This window comes from Hippocampus bargibanti, linkage group LG01, assembly GCF_051943395.1.
Source record: "Hippocampus bargibanti isolate YZ-2025 linkage group LG01, ASM5194339v1, whole genome shotgun sequence".
NCBI lineage: Eukaryota > Metazoa > Chordata > Actinopteri > Syngnathiformes > Syngnathidae > Hippocampus > Hippocampus bargibanti.
Window position 1 is genome coordinate 97,976 of NC_142734.1, and position 17,565 is coordinate 115,540.

The window sequence follows — 17,565 nt, forward strand, 5'->3', positions numbered from 1 at the left end:
CTGACAAGATTTGGGTTAGCCCAAGATGGCGACAGAAACGCCATCTTGTGTGTGTGTGTGTGTGTGTGTGTGTGTGCGCACAGCTCTCACTAAAAACATTTCTGACGAAGCCTCTTGGATAGGAGGCGAAACGTCCGACACCTTCAAAAAAAAGTAGAGATGACGGCTGAAGAAACCTTCTCATCACATGTTATCACAACAGTGTATCATGCGATTAAAAACACACGTGTGGAAGTGGCACGACAGGGGAAAATCATGAGAGGAAGCTAAAAGACAAATTGGAATTATTTCATAAGAATGGAGGGATGGATATTGATTTGCACGTCCTGTCTTTTATTGTGCTTTGTTCGACTCGGTCTTATCAAGCTGAGGTCGGCATTGCAAATGAGAATTGCTTCGTAGTTGTTTCACGTCAAGGGTGTCCATTTCTTATATATATATATATATATATATATATATATATATATATATATATATATATATATATATATATATATATTTTTTTTTTTTGCCGCAGGCCACATTGTAGTTCAGCTTTCCTGTGATGAATTTAGGGAAGCCATTAGAATGTTTAATCCCATCCACAAATTACGCACCAAAAAAATAATGAAGAACTAGTTTTCAAATCTTAATTCAAAAATATTGACGGTTCATTTGGTTTCAATTTTGTTTGGGACTTTAGCAAGCGTCGTGGCACTTGACACGCTTGATTTGATTTCGCGGGACGTATAAAACGATGTGGCCGGCCAGATTTGGCCCCCGGGACTTGACTTTGACTCCTTTGTTTTACCTGGATCAATATCAGTCAAAAGAGTTCATTTCATCGAAAAGTTTTTGTTGTGCGTTTTTCCAATGTGTCGACGGATGCTTTGTCGTCGCCTCAAAATGAGGCGAAACTGCATTTTACTGCCCTCTGCCGGTGAAAGCGTCCCAGCGCCATTAAAACTGCAAAAAGTCCGAAGTTGTGTGGAGCTCGCCTGCCTGCCTGCCTGCCTGCCTGCCTGCCTGCCGGCCTGCCTGCCTGCCTGCCGGCCTGCCTGCCTGCCTGCCTGCCCGCCTGGCTGCCGGCACACGGCCGAGACTGGAATGCCCGAGGTGCAACTGAAATCTTTTCGTCGGATCCCCACATTTTTCTGGTCGCTTAACTTCATTTATTACCAAAAATAAGGTCACATTATATGTCAAATGAATTACCAATATAAAAAAAGCGTACAATGTCAGTTTTGGAAATTCATAATTTATATTCTTCTGAACATCTTCAACATGGAGCGATGCAGAAAATAAAATACTCAAAAAAAGGTCCAGAAAATGTGTATATTTATAAACGTTTAAGTATCTACAGTAAAACAACATAAATAAGCTTTGATTACCACACAACAAATTATCAATTAAAATTAGTAAAAAAATAAGAAAAAAGCAGCACTAAGGCAAAAGTTTTAGCTATACTGTATACGCGCGTGTGTGTGTGTGTGTGTGTGTGTGTGTGTGTGTATGTGTGTGTGTGTGTACACACACACGGGGGGGAAGAGGGGGGAAAAGACAAAAAAGAAGAAAAGTGAAAAAGAGAGAAAAAGAGAAAAAGAAAAAAGAGAAAGAAAGGTAGAAAAGGAGAGAAAGAGAAGAGAGAAAGGTAGAAAAACACAAATAAAAGAGAAAAAGAGAGCAACTTGGAAAAACAGGAAAGAAGAGGGAAAAAGACAAAGTGAAAAAGATCGAAAAGAGAAAGAGAGAAAGGTAGAAAGAGCGAGAGAACGAAAGACATTGAGCACAGGCAAAAACTTGGAGCCGGGCGTTTGATGCATCTTCTTAAATTTGCTTTCAGGTGAATGTTTGTGACTTACCATCATCGACTGAGGCTTGTCCGAAGCGCAGCGGGTCAGTCTCCGATTCCCCACGAGGATGATGTCGGTCGGGGGCGGGGATGGTGACCCCCATACCCCATACCCCATACCCCATCCTGTAGTGTGAGCAAAAAAAAGGCAACGTCTGTAATACGTCATCATAGGCGGCACAGTTTGGAAAATGCCAGCAAAAATCACGTTCACCGAAACGCGATGAGATACGACCGCGAGTTGAGAGCGCGCTCGCTTCACTGGACACAAACAATGGCGGTGGAATAGAGCTCACCGTAGCGTGCTTAAGTAACTTAACTAGTTAACTCCGAAGTGGTGGATGACGTCACGTGACAAACGTCTGGCGTTCGGACGCGACGCGTCCATCGTCAAGGTGGAACGCGTCAAATGACGCAGCGGAGTGTTTTACGCGGTGGGCAAATGTTTGTTTTTTCTTTCAAAAAGTTTTAGCTTGAAAGGGGTCGCGAAGACAGGGAAGCGTCGCGTGGCGTCGCCTCTCAAATCTTTTCCTTGAAAACAAAACATGAGAAAATGAGGAGCAGCCTGAGGCATCGCTCGACTCAATCGCACGACGACGACGTAAGTAGCGTTCGACTAAGTTCATCCTGTCTACTACTGGCAGCTACATATTTGAACACCTACAATACACTGTCCGTAAGTCAAGAATCTGCTTTAAATTAGATGACCTAAGTAAATCACATCATGGAATGCTTTTTTTTGTTTACCTCCATGATAATTTGACTTACATTTCAATGAATGTTGAAACATGAGACATCAAGTTGGTTAGGAAAGAAAGAAATGAGTTGACGCGATGAAGGTGAGGCGAGGCGAGGTGCAGGTTGCAGAATGCAGAGCACAATTGATGAGGACAGCCTCGACGTGCATGGCTGACTTCTTTTACTTTTATTATGGAGCCGTGCAGTTTTACACCACTCAAAACCAACAACCGCAATATAGCTCCAAAAGTAGTTGAACGAGTGTCATCTAAAACACTACTTACTTGTCTTTTTGATGGCAATTAAAAACAAACATCTCTCTGGCGAGCATGCGTCTGTGTAGGCTCTCGGTCGTATAGCAGTGGTCCATCGAGGAAAAGGTTTTTTTTGCAGCCATCATCTGTACTTCTTTCAAGGTGTCGGACGTTTCGCTCCTCATCCGAAGAGCTCCGTCAGTGAACTAAAATTGTGCTGTAACTCTGGCCCCATATCTATATATATAACCCTAATGGACAGAGGTGGCGGATTGGATAGGATACGAAATACAGCTTCCGAACTAACCAGAAAGTGTGCGTAAGGCAAAAAGTTCATCTGCCAAACATTTATTTCCCATAAGAAGCCATTAAAAATGAGAATAATCCGTTCCCAAGTCCCCATAAAACACAATTTTCTCCCAAATAAGCCTTAAAACTACACCAACTATACGTACATACACAGCATTTCCTCTGGTGAGCATGATTAGCACGATGAGGTGGCTCGGGCATCTGATTAGGATGGCTCCCGGACGCCTTCCTGGCGAGGTGTCCTGGGCATGTCCCACTAGCAGAAGAGATGACCCAGGACACGGCCAGCTGGCCTGGGAACGCCTCGGGATTGGTCAGAAAGAGCTGGAAGAAGTGGCTGGGGAGAGGGAAGTTGAAGCTGCTGCCCCTGCGACACGACCCCGGCAGAAGATGGATGGATGAGCAGGATTATTTTGGGTGTTTGTGTTTGATCGTCCAGTGGTTGTTTTGCTTTCTCTTCTTGTCAGTCCCCACTTGAAGGCAAATATCTGCGCTGCAGCAACCTGAACATGCCTCTGCTCGCCACTGACTTCTTCAAAGGTGAATTACAGTTGTACCTCGACGGCTTAACATCCGAGTAAGTCGCACAAAAGAAAGGAGTTCACTCATTCACTGCCATTCACAAATGTATTCGCCAATTGAAAATATGACGTAGACTGCCATTCCCAAATGTGTTTGGGTTTTGTTTTTTCACGCTTGGGTGCTGATAAAGCACTGGTCCTGGCCTCTGGCAATGGGGCAGCATTTTCTTTTTTCCCATGTTAGCGCTTTGTTCCGGCTTCAGCTGATCTTAAAGCGCTGTTGTATAAATGTATGCGTTGCATTGTATTTTGGACAGCCGCCCTCATTTCAAGCTCATATAACTCCAGAACCATATAGTTTAGAATGAACTTTTTCTGATGAAATAGGACAGTCTACGGTTTCTAAGGCTGTCTTGAATGTTTATGTAGTCCTAAAAGTCAAACGTCTGTGGCTCCTGGAATTCAAGTGACAATGACAAAAACCCCGGCAGTGGATTGGCCACGTTTTTGCACATCGTCTGGCAGTGAATGAGTGATGAAGTTATTGACCCAACAGAAAGCATGTCCTTTGTGTGCTAACACCCGCTAATTCCCATTTGCAGGACGTGGGACTTGATAGAATATGGTCATTTTGATTGCAATGCTTTCATGGTGCTATTGAAAATGTGGCAAAGCGTCCTGTACAAAATCTCTCAAGAGGTGCTGAGTGTTGTGTTACCTCAAGTGGAAGAGCACGCCCAGATCCTCGCGTAAGTCCAAAGCCTCGACGCACACCCGCTGCAAATGAATGTGTCGGAGATGTTCGGTCGGACACTGTGAGCAAAGGCTCAAAGGCACCGACGCCCGAGGCCCTCTGCCAACCTATTCATTGAGAGTCGATGCAAATGCAAGTGAGTGAGACCTTAGTCAAAGATAGTCGTGCCAAGCACCAACAACTATTAAACAACAGAACATTTCCATTTTAATTGCGTGTCCTTTTCACAAACGGATTGATTTGTAACCTGGCGAATGACCTCATCCTGTGAAGGAGTTTATCAAGTCGCAACTTAATCCTACATGACGATGACAGGTTAACGGGCTTTGTCTGTTCACCTCAGATTGACCCCAGATTTTCTGTGCTTCCATCGAGGGCCATCTAAGCGCGAAACTTTGAAATATGCTCCCGTCTTTTCTGTCTATTGTGGCTCAAGAAGCAATCCAATCTGTGCAACTGTCTCCTGTCCCTTCACAGAAACGGTTGCGACTCTCCGCAAGAGGCGCTCAACTACTCCTGCGTGACGGTGGATGATATCCACGCATGCATTTGGGACTCGTTACTGTTGGCTCTCAAAGACACAATCAACGCCTCAGAGATCAGGTCTCCGAGCGGCGATCACCTGTTGGAATTGGTCGCCGCCAAAGTGTCCGAGACCGTCAACGCGGCACTGTCCAAAACGTCATCGCGGCCGGACTCTGCGCCACACCTGGACGTGCCTCACCAGGTGTCTGAAATTGGCGAAATCGCTTTGCAATCCATCTCGGTGCTCAGGGACTGCCTGGAAAAGATGAGGATGGCGGGTCGGTACGGAACGGAAGAGGACTGCGGAGACAGCAATTCGTCGGAGGACGCCAAGGTCTTGGTGGCTCCTCTTCCCACTCCTGTCCAGTCGCGTCAGAAGGCGGTGACGCGCACTCGCGCTCAAACGCCCGCTGAGGTGCGCACAAAAACAGCAAACACGTGCCTTCATTCGCCGACGGAAACGTGGACAAAGAAAGAAAACATATTTTGGACTGTGTTTCTGTGGAAGCTGATGGACCATATCGCCGCGTCCAATTCCAAGTCGGTATTGGAGATGGACATTGACTGGATGCTAGCGCAGCTAAAGAGCACGATGGTAGAAACGCGGTCCAACCACCCGCACAACATTGGGGACTTTCACATTGACATTTACAAAGACCTTTGTCAGGAATTTGCTTCCAAGGAGCATTTGTATTTTTCCATGGTGTGCTGCCAACATGTCTTTGTAGAAGCTCTGGCCAGGGCTTTGAAAAAACATCTCCGGGCACCGAAAAAGAAGGACTTTTTCACGGTAGTCAAGGCTTTTTTTCGGAAAAGGACTGCAAAAGTATCTCTGGATTGTGAGCATGGACGGACGGGCGAGGTTGCCGCCTTCTCGTAATACCAGGAAACTCTGACATCGGATTCTAAATTGTGAAGACAAACCAACCAAATAGCAGGAATGGTCGTCGTCAGTGCAGCCTGGGGTGACTTTATTGGTTCAGCGGCTTCATTCGTTCCGTCTTTGTCCTATCAGACTTTGAAAGCTGCTAAGCATTACAGTTGTGTCGAACCTTGAGGACCGATAGCCCCGGCCTGCTAAAATCTTCTGCTGAAAAGCCAAATGTCGTGGTGCAGGTCCGAGGATGCGCTTTGCAGGGCCAGCGCAGACTCGCTCAGGATCAGTCACGCACTTTACAGAGACAACTAAAAACCACACGTGTGCTTCTCCGTCAAGCATTTTCACAACATTGGCTTTTACCCGGAGCCACCAAAGCTAACTATTCAGTGTCCTCATCCAGTCCACGTGAGCGTCCTTGTAGTCGCGTGATGGCGCCACTGTGGGTCGGCGCGTTGGTGAAAAGCGTCCCCACGAACTGCGGCGTTCCTCTTCCAACGTGTCGGATAACCGTGCAGGAGCCCGACATCTCGATGCGGAAGCCGCAATGCCGCCGTGGCTCCTCTCCTCTTTGTCCTGAATTTGAACGAAGCGGGGATGCAAAGAACTGTGGGGGAAAACACAAAAAACAGCAGCGATCAATGACTTTTCAGGTCATTGATCCCGCTACAATGATGCTATTCGCCGCGAATGCATGCAAACAACAATTGGGTAACAACAGTATTAAGCCCTCATAATGCTAAATAATTAGCCATAACAATTAACTCATTCAACTGCCATTCCCAAATTTATTCGGGAATTGAAAAGCATGACGTGGAGCGCCATTCCCGAATATGTTCGGGTTTTGTTTGTTTCTTGCGGGAGGAGCTGATAAAGCGCTGGTCAGACCTCTGACAACGTTTTTCCCTCCCACTATGGGGCCAGCATTTGCCTTTTGTCCATGCTTCAGCTGCTGTTGAAGCGCTATATAAGTCAATATGTATTTTATTGTATTTTGTTTGTACAGTCGCCCCCATTTCACGCTCAGATAACTCCAGACCCATATCACTTAGGAATTAACATTTTTTTTACTGATGAAACAAAAGAGTCTAAGGTTTCATACATTTCAATATACATACATCAATACATTTCATTTCTAAGCGCCTTTCAAAACTCAAGGTCACAGGATAAGTTTTTTTTGTGGGTGGCCAGTGGCAGCCACGCGCGCTAGCGTTCACTCAACCTGAGTGACAATGACAAAAATCCTGGCACTGGAGTGGACACACGCACTCCTTTTGGCACATCGTCTGGCAGGGAATGAGTTAATGGATCTTCAGATTTCGACATTTCCTTCGCTTGAAGTGTCGAGATAGTCAGAGAAAAGAACGAGGCCAAAGAACTCACAGCTTCTCCCGTTGTCGGATCGATGAAGTCGGCCCAGTAGCCCGCGGTCCACAGCGCAAAACACATCTCCTTAGCACCGCTCACAAACTGCAGTGAGGAGGAAGGAGGCACAGGAACTTTCAGATCTTACAAACATGGATAGTTCAAACCCACAAACTGCTCCAGAAGAAGATGGAAAAAGAATCATCTTCCCATTTCCATTGATGCTGGTCACGTGCCGTTGGCGATGGTCTACATTTGAAGCATTGTGCAACGTTCGGGTGTCCTTTACTACGGGCGACTACTTGGTACATCTGCCTGAAAGTTGAAGAGTTTGGGGCTACAAGCTGCAGGTCCGCTTCTTCCGCAGATCCCCAAAACCTGACGACACTCTGGCTTTGTAACGTCAGACATGTTGTGATGCTAGAACCAGCCAGCGCTAGCCTCGTGTTTTCATCATCTCATTCAATCTGTTTCAATGATTATTAACTCATTGACTGCCATTCCGGAATTTATTTGGGAATTGAAAATATGACAGGACGTCATTCCCGAATTTGTTTGGTTTTTCTTGCTAGGGGTGCCGATAAAGCGCTGGCCAGACCTCTGGCAATGTTTTTCCCTTTCCACAAGGGGGAAGCATTTCCTTTTTTTTTCCACGTTATTGCTTTGTTCCAGCTGCAACGGTTGTTAAATCGCCATAAAAACCAATTGCATTGCATTTTGGACAGACGCCCTCATTTCAAGCTCAGATAAATCCAGACCCATGCAATTTAGGAATTAACCCTTTTTTTCTGATTAAAGCCGGTCGTCTAAGATTTCGTACGCCGCCTTGAATGTTTATGTCGTCCTAAAAGTCAATATTGTGTGGGTCCTGGAATTTGAGTGACAATGACAAAAACCCTGGCACTGGAGTGGACACATTTTTGCACATTGTCTGGCAGTGAATGAGTTGATAGCATAGTTAGTATCTTGATTTTGTACTATGCAAGCCTTTGAGAAAATATGACTTTAATGTAAGTTGACATATTTTGTTGTTGGTTTTTTTTGCTGTATCAAGTTGCAACCTTGACATTTTGTTCAAGGCATTCCTGGTGGAATGATTTTAACCGATGGGTTAAGAAATGTGTGCAGCACACTTGAAAGACCAAAGGTGATTGATCAATTCAATTCGACAAAGCAAAAAATGCAGAATCTGAAATATTAAAAAAGTGTTGATGACTGTGCATTCACTTTGACTGGCCAGTATCAATTGACTTGACTGAAGACCAAACTATCCAATAGCGTGTGTGAATGCGAATACTCCTTTGTCTAGTTGTGTCGTGCGATTGGCTGGCAACCTCTCCAGGTTTTACCACACCCCTTGCCCAAAGTCAGCCAAGAAAGGCGCCATCTACATCCCTGCCAACTTCTGAAACCAGAAAAGCCCAGCAATACGCCGGCCGGGGTCCAGGGCCCGCAAAGTCCTGGTCAGGCGAGGAAGTCAAACGATTTTTAACATTACAGATACAGCCGTACCTCAGCTTACGTACGTGGCTGGCGGACTAGTTTTCGGCGGATGAACACCAAACCGCACACAAGTTTTCCACATCCCCTTTGAGTGCAGATGTGGTTTGCTATCGAGTGGAGTACTTTTGTTATTATGGGGCCGAAATAGATCCCACCACAGGCTAGTGTTACGACGAGGAGGACACAAAAGAAAATGAAGGAGATCATGGAAAAACACCAGAGAGGCGTGCGTCTGTGTAAGCTCTCAGTCGTACAGGAGTGGTCCAGCGACTTAACGTCCCAGTAGCAGTACGCCAAGTCGACCATTGCTACGTGTGGCTAAGGGTGTTTCCGTGTTGTCTAAGCAACGGTGTCGGGCAATAGAAGAGGTTGAAAAACTTGTGTTGATTTGGATCAACGATAAGCAGCTAGCATGGGATCATGGAAAAGCTACTGATGACAGCAAAACTGGAGTAGTTGGCAGGTACGACCCAAATGAGGACTATGAGTTGAGCTTTCGAGGTACCACTCCACATTTCATACTCACTTTGTTGAGTAAGTGCTCTTTGTCAAACTCCGGCTCCTCGCAGCGACCGCTCCTTTGTGAGACCGTCACAACTGTGATGGAAGTATCGGGCACCGTCGGGAACAAAAGCTCCAAATCTAACAAAAGAAATATTTGGATGGTTCAGCTTCATGTACCGCCACTTCATCTGGACTATTTTTGGTCAAATGTCACTCAAAAGATCACTCACCTTTCCTTAAAAGCTCAGGGCAGGAACTTACGCAGCAATCCGTGTCCGCTTGATTGAAGTACTGCTCAGCTTTGTGGACGCGCTCGGATACGGGGCGCAGTTTCCCCTGATGAGCAGCACGAGCAGATTATACTTAGACCAGAGTGCCGATTTAATGACAACAAATTGCGAAGAGCAATGAAATAGACGGCGGCGATTTGAGGACAAACGAAACAGTGCAAACAAGTTATTACAACCCCAAAGAGGTTGACTGTATGATGCCACAAGATGGCAACAATCCCTTCACTGACTGAAAAGAAACACACGGTGACGGGTGTTGCCTCGTGTCACGACAACGTTGATGATTCCCACCTGAAATTCATGAACAAACTGGGCGAGGATGAACTGTTGTCTCTCTGAGCTGCACGGGGCTGACAGAACATCAGGCACGGTTCTGTCCACTGGAGATTTCTTCTCTTCCAAGCCATCCAGATGGCTGTCAAATCCGGCGTTGCCTGGTAATTGGAAGCGAGTGTCCTGAGGTCCGAAAGGCCCCATGTTCTCATCGGGCCACACGGTCCGAGGGCCTGCAGAGGAAACCTTCATTCATTGTTTGCTCAAATATTTCGTAGGGCAGGGCTCCAGAACCATAAATGGCTCTTTTGATCATTCCATCATAAAACGAAATATTCTCCCGTTTTCATTTGCTCTTCGGGCTGCGGTTGGGTAAATGTGCAATTTTGATTGGATGATACTGACCGTTCACGTCAAAACGGATAAACGGCCCCTTTTCAATAAGCCCGACGAGTAAAAAAAGATGACGAGTATCGTACGCTTCCGGGAGAATGGACCGAAGGATTCGCCTTTGTCGAGAGAACAGCTTCTGACCTGATTCTACTTTGCAATGAAACAATATTATCGATGAAACAGTCGAATATCAGTGGCACTTTGACAAGCCCCAGGCTAACGCTAGCATCAATATACAGTAAAGTCTCGTTATATCGATATCGGATATATCGATAGTCCCGGTTATATCGATACTATTTCTATGCACGCACTGAGAAAATTACATGCAAACGGGGTCGGATATATCGATAGTCCCGGTTATGTCGATATTTTTTCGGACTCCCTTGAATATCGATATAACGAGACTTTACTGTACTTCTGCGAGAGACAGCAAAAAGCAAGCGTGCAAGCTAATGAGCAGTGTGCCGGCCGGCTAGCAGTAACTTTGCGTATGGATCGGGTAAATTGACTTTTATTACGATAGTATGGCTGGATTTTTACAAAGGAACAGAAAAACATTCAGATTGATGGTGAGTATGATCACAAAATTATTTTAAAGAATACATTCCGACATGTTGTAATCACGCACACACACGTGTGTGTGTGTGTGTGTGTGTGTGTGTGTGTGTGTGTGTGTGTGTGTGTGTGTGTGTGTGTGTGTGTGTGTGTGTGTGTCTCTGAAAAACATTTCTAAATATTTTGCTTTTACGGCTCTCTTGGTCAGAAAGGTTGCCGACCCTTTTCATAGGAGAACACAAAACTACCAAATATATTGTTTTTACTTTTGGCACTTGGAGTTCCAACCATTTTACACATGTTTAAAGGTGGTATTAAAAAAAAGGGTAGAAGATTGAAAATCATACCTGATTGTGCGTGTGCCACGGATATATAAGGTTCATCTGGGTTTGCAGTAGAGAAGGTTCTGACTCTCCCCATCTTTAGAGCCGCTAAAATGTGCCGAGCGAGGGTCTGAGAACGGACCAGGCGGCCTCCACCACAGAACACCTATCAGAATCAGAATCAGAATTGCCAAGTTTGTAGAACACTCAAGGAGTTTGTTTCCGGTAGAGCACGCTGCACTCGTATCATCGTCAAAAAATTGCAGAGGCACGATACAGTTCGTATCGTACACAAATACTCGTTGCACCGTTGGGCATTCCTGACTGTAGTAGGTGTAGGCTCACATATTGTTTATCCTCTAAATATACAGCATGCACATGGACACTCTTTTGAAACGACGACCACATATTAGCTAAAGAGAATGGAGTCAACACATCTACTAGAAAATACAAATGTGTCGCTTACCGTGCTGGGCATCGCCGGCAGTTGACTTTTGCCTTCTTTAAAATCCGCTTAATCTGTTCGAAAGCAGAAATGAATTCACGATGGCGAATTTTTGAGATGTGTATGCGGTGAAAGTTGTGGCTATCTGGATACGCTAGCTAAATTATGTTAGCACACACGCGCACAAACTAGCTGACGCAACTTTATGGTCACGTGCGTATTCATGAAGCATAAGGGTTAAGATCAGCAAGACGACATTTATATGAGAACGATGTTCCAAAATCCACCGACTACGGCTAATGGCGTTTGGCATTTGGAAAAACAGCAAGGTGAATCAGCTGATCTTGTTTTGACACTTTCTACTTTCATTGTATGATTACATTTTTGTTTTTTCCCAAACGTGCATACGCTTGTTTTACCGGTGAAAAACATCCCATCGCACACCCGTTTTTCGAATATTATTAAGTACACGACGTTCTTACCTCATCAACGTCTTCTCCGACGCAAAATAACTACGGAAAGTGAGTTGGGACATGTTGCGCACGCGCAGTTTCAATCTTATCGATTTTAAGACTCACCACAAGAGGGCAGCAAAGTAAATAAAATGTCCACACTTGTTTACTTCCATCGTTACTACCATTGGACGTTTCAAAATTAACATTTCGAAACGCTTGGCGTGCACACGTAATATGGATGGCGTAATGTGAATGACAGTCGTCGTTCTGATGCTATTCCATGGCAAATCGTGAGATGTGCGTGTGTTTGTGAGTGTATCATCATTACATGTTAGGTTTGCCACAGTGTCAATCTGAATAAATGTAACGCATGAATTACATTGGTGGCGATTTTTCTAACCCGGTTCATGAAAACCCTGATCTTCCCCATGTGACCATTGAACATCATGGCAACAGAGGAAGGGTCTTGTCACGTTTCGGTTTGCGACCAACGGGTGGCACTGTAGGACCCCGCCTACAGCTGCAAAGGTGCTGCTTGTTTTAATCAGTGGCAGTTAAAAGGACTCCCGGCGTCTACATTCAGTTTGTCAATTGAACAACAGCTGGATTGGCTATTGGCTTTTTTTTGGACTCCATTGACAATAAACCAGGTTTGAAATGGCATTCCAGACTGGGAGACTATTCACCAAATAAAAAGCTGGCCCCATCTGTTTCTGCTCGAGAAAGTTAGGCATACTAACATTGGCCCAAATATGGCAATGGCAGCTGTGGCAGAAAGGATCCAAATGATGAAATCTAACTGGAGGTGCTTGCACCTGACGCTCACACAAGGAAGTCCAAAGCGCCGCGAGTACTGTCAGAGCTGCTGAACTGTGCAATGAGGCCTTACCCTCAGTTGGAAGCCTCGGGGCAGTGACAGCTAATGAGTTAGCGGCGCGTGTGTGCACTGTACAATCATGCATATGCATCAAGGGCCTACGGGGTTGTTATCGCAGTATCAGCACCAACAGACGGCTGCTAGGCCATAGCGCGAATTCTGTGCTCCAATGTCTGGTTTTCCTGAACAACACTCCTTTATCGCTGAAAAGCTTTTGAAGGCGTCGGACGTTTCGCTCCTCATCCGGAAAGCTTCGTCAGCGAACTAAAATTGTTCTGCTCGCTCTGGCCCTATATATATATATATATATATATATATATATATATATATATATATATATATATATATATATATATATATATATATATGACAAGAAATGACCATACATGCTTGCCACTTTGAATACGAGCCGAATATGAATGTGCACCTTTGTTTGTTATCCCGCGCTGGGTACTAAAGTCATCCGCACCCAAATGACAATAAACGGTCTTGAAAAAAGGATGCAATGTTCAACGATTGCTATCTAGATTGTTTGTGACGAGAGAGACTGGCTCGAAAGCTTGACCATCAGCAATTGCCGTATGTCGAGTTAATGGGAAAAGCATGAAGCAGTTCCCCGGTGGATGCACTTGCTTGAACGGGGAAGCGCTTTGATTCCAGCGAGAGTGCTTTTCTTTGTCCCCCGCTGGCAGCAACATAACATTGAAGCATAATCAAGCTCTGGCAGAACGTCCGCCTTGCACTTTTCCGCTGAACACAAATAGAAGAAAATCGCGTCACTTCAGGCATCTTGCTGACAAATGAAGCCGAGTCGCCGTGTGCCATTGACAGCTTGCTTACGAGCCTCACTCCATTCGCCTGGAGCGGGTTTTTTTTCTGACCTTCTTCAAGATAAGTGCGACCTCGCTGTCCCCGCTGCATGGCCCATTTGATTGGCATTGTGAATCGTATATTAATGCTGGGTACTTTTAATGCCTGGACTTGATGTCAACTAATTTTCTGGGACTCAGGTTTCACGTTGTATTTTTATCTCATGAGGAGCCATGATAAAATTGTAGTTATTGTGATGCTATGTAGCTGGCTACCTCGCTAGCCATCTATTTGCTATTTATTAGCTGTCCACACACATCAGTCGTATAAGTGCCGATGGCGGCTTACCACTCTTTCGCCTGGAACCAGCTGGCTGCTAACAACACCTGCCCCAAATGGGGTCACTGGGTTTATGTGTCAGAACATGAGCACCACTCATAATTGTTCTGGGGGGCAAACCTGCTGGAAAGCAGAAAGAGTTCAATCAGGAATGTCTGACAATTGTTGTGAGATTACCAACAGCGTCGATGACCAGAAAGCTTTGATCATGTACCGTATTTTCTGGTCTATAAGGCGCACCCAAAAGCCCCGTTTGTACTACTCAAAATTCCTCTATTAACCTTCCATAAACGTTTCTGGGTTGTGTGAGGAAGAAAATCACAAACCAATGCTTCGTGTAACAAAGAGGGTACAGAAAGTGCTGAAGAATGAATGAGTCTTTGTGTTGTCATGTTATGTTGTTTTCTTTTTTGTTCTTTTGACTTCAAGACTGCGCCGCGAGAGTGTCTGCCTTTCCAGCAGCTCCTTTATGTTGTTTTTCTACTTTCATAACTTTGCTTCTGTGAAATGTCAATTTCTCCACTGCCAGATGAATAAAGTACATCCAATCCAAATCCAATGAGACAGACGTACTAACCACTCGTCTACTGTTAAAGCTTGTATCACGTAAATGAATGCGACATTAGAATATGTGTGTTTAAAAAACGGCTGAGATCAGAAAACGTCCCAGCTGGTCCCATTAAGGTGATATCAAAAATGCAGATCCAAGTAAGACTGCGTGGTTGTGCGTTGGAGTGCTTGCAAACGGGGCCGACAATGTCATCTTTACATAACCTGACGAGGAAAAATGCTCAGCCGCGGGAGAACGGTGCTGCAGCCATGAAATTTGAAAAGATAAGCGTTCTGAGAAAAATAGAAAGATAGATGTGACAGATCTGGGTCTCCACCGCTGTGGAACAATTGTCTCACATTTGTCCAAGCGCTGCCACAACAATTTACTGTCACGTTTCATGGAGTCAAGCCGTTGCCGCTCTTGTGCCCGTTTGACCACTTGCGTGTATTTGGAAAACCGATATATTTATATATATTATTTGGAAAACATTTGTTATTCATTGAAGGAGTGCCTTATGTATAGAAAAGCTTGAAAATACACCTTTCATTGGGTGTACACCTTATATACCAGAAAATACGGTACTTCCGGAAACATGAAAAAAATATCTTCAGCTCATATTTTGCTGTAGTGTGCCCCTTGATACATATTGGTAGACATTCCAAAGACCCACCTATTTGTAATATATTTGTCCGTTTCATAAATGTTGGCTTCAGTATCCAGAATGTTCCTGACGAAATGAGCGTTGGCTGTCACGGTTTGCGAGGTGGTGATGGTTGTGGATCCCCAATGAGCAGACAGGAGGAAGCTGCAGGTTGTATTTGACAAATTGTATTAAAATAAAGTCAGCGGGAACAAAATCTAAAACATCAAAGTCATCCCAACAGAAAAGTACAAGTATTAAAGAAAACCATGAGTAAAAATCTGCCGAGATCAAACAAACCTGACAGGGTGCAGCAAACACATACAATCAGCTGACTGGCTTCGGGATTGGAGGGTCTTCATTACCCACGGTGGATTTCTAAAGAGTCCTTAAGAAGACCGGCGGGCTCATCCAAGGAAAACAAGTCACCGGGAGTCTCCTCTCACAACATGAGATGAAATGGAGCCACCGTTCAAGCAAAACAAAATGCCCAGCGGGGATTCAGCAACACTCCGGGAGCAGAGAGGAGAAGGAACGACGGGGAGGGGGAAGTGTTAGGGTGTGTTTCCTGCTGTCCACGGTTGCTTGCTTTGGCATCTTAAGCTCATTCGTGCTCATCAAAATGGGCGAGAGAGCCCCGTTTTGCCTGCTCTACTCTGCTCTCATTTTTGGGGGGAAGAAAATACACAGATGGCAATACATGCCTGATGGGAATGTCCTTGGAATTCAAGGAGGGCTTTTGAAGCCACATTTGCTTCAGTTCCGCTTGCCACCGCATAGCAAAGAACAATAAAGGCTGATCCCGTTTGTGTAGGCTTGAGGTGAATGCCGACACAGACACAGTCACAGTCACACAAAATCATCCATTCTACTACCCCATGGCAGGCCATGCACGTCACTCCTTCAGTAGTGCTATATATGTCTGAATCAATCCAGAAAAAGTATATAATATGTAATTTGCATGAAATATGTGAATGTTGTGTTAGCTGGCGATAGGAGAGAGGCGGTTGACTGGCCCTTTAAGCCTCCGGCCCGGCCTTCATTTAAAACACATGAGCTCGTTTTGCAATATGTAGAAGAGCCCAAATTGACTCCACCCCTTGAGTGTAGCCTCAAAAATGTCAAATGCTCACAAGCGTGGCACACATGTACTTTATTACTTTGGAATTTCCAATGACAACATTGTAACTATTAAACAGGCAATAAAAGGCAGGGTTCCGGTACTTTAGTCCATTGTTTTGTAAGTTGCAGACATAGAAATCCTCAAATGGGAACAGAAGACAGGTTCTTTGATGTTGTCATTGTTTGTGTGCACTTTATTGTTGCCAGTCTTGTTGTTGTTCTTGTTGTTACTGATTTACACTATTGTTCTTCAGATAATTTGTATGTACGTAAGATTCCATATACTATGATAGGATAACATATATTTGCCAACGTTGGTAACAAATCTGATACAAAGGAAGCGGTTCATGTTTGTTAAACATGTCAAAAGATGCCCTCGACTCTGGTAACGGATACATGTGACCATTTTAAAATCTTGTCTGCTGTATCCTAGGGTGAACTACGCTTGAAGTAGGTTTAGCGTTAGCGTGTTAGCAAGACAAATGGACTTACTGCCTGCTTGCAAATGTGCTGCGTCTTGCTGTCTTGTGATGTTCAGCTGCTCCCGTTGAGGAGTCGGTGGTCATCGGAGGTCAGGTGGTAACTCCACAGACAGACATCACATGGTGGGACTGACGCTGGCTGGGAATTATATTGAGACTAGCTTTCATCACTGAAAAAAATACATCAATTCAAATGACATATATTTTATACTACACATATATTGGATTGGCCGTGGCTGTAGAAATGACCTGTCTTAGGGACTTCATAAAACCTTTTGCAAAAACAGACAATACAAAAGTAACGTTCTGAACAGTCACTTTGAACACACAAAAAACAACAACAACAGTCTTCTACTTCCTCTTAAACCCCCTTTTTTGTCATAGAGATGTAAAAAAAAACATTGGAATGATAGTGAATGCCATCCAGTATATTCTTATTTTGCTGGCACTGCTATTGCCAAAGTACTTGAAAACATAAGAGCGAGAGATTATTTTTCACCCACGTGACACGCTGCTGATCCATAATGATTGAGAGAGAGAGAAGAAAAAGCCATTTCGATGGGCCTATGTGATACAAAGTGACACCAGCAGAAGTATTCCGCACTGTGATGGAGTGCTGCCATTAAGTGTGAGAGGAAACTCAAGTGAGCTGTTTTTCATATCCGCAAACCCCCCACTCCCCCTTCCCATTATATTATTTCCCTTCAGGAGCAGCTGGCATAGAGTGTTTGGATCAATAGGTCCAAACTGGCGGTATGCTGTCATCTCCGCCTCCTAAACCAATCTCACACCTCACACAATCAGTCATGCACAGCTGTGAAATAAGC

At 44.7% G+C, this 17,565-nt stretch overlaps 2 protein-coding genes across 4 annotated transcripts; one reads left to right on the top strand and one right to left on the bottom strand.

Moving 5' to 3' along the window:
• Positions 1-3,400: 3,400 nt before the first annotated feature.
• On the top strand, positions 3,401-5,828 carry LOC148902605 (uncharacterized). The gene is given in 5 exon segments (XM_088994663.1): positions 3,401-3,465; positions 3,572-3,709; positions 4,256-4,402; positions 4,885-5,788; positions 5,790-5,828. Coding segments are annotated over 5 exon segments (1,293 nt in total).
• A 51-nt stretch (positions 5,829-5,879) lies between these two features.
• Positions 5,880-14,039, bottom strand: mmadhca (metabolism of cobalamin associated Da). 3 transcript variants are annotated; one of them, XM_089010565.1, is made up of 8 exons: positions 13,951-14,039; positions 11,482-11,534; positions 11,040-11,181; positions 9,763-9,977; positions 9,412-9,517; positions 9,204-9,319; positions 7,193-7,279; positions 5,880-6,416 (listed from the first exon to the last, which is right to left on the bottom strand). In XM_089010565.1, exons 2-8 carry the CDS (start codon positions 11,491-11,493, stop codon positions 6,192-6,194), a joined length of 903 nt encoding a protein of 300 aa, XP_088866691.1. In that variant the 5' UTR covers positions 11,494-11,534; positions 13,951-14,039; the 3' UTR covers positions 5,880-6,191. The 3 variants fall into 3 exon arrangements, with proteins under 3 accessions (XP_088866691.1, XP_088866773.1, XP_088866610.1); XM_089010647.1 differs by lacking the exon at positions 13,951-14,039 and adding an exon at positions 13,371-13,394; XM_089010484.1 differs by lacking the exon at positions 13,951-14,039 and adding an exon at positions 11,943-12,027.
• Positions 14,040-17,565: the final 3,526 nt, after the last annotated feature.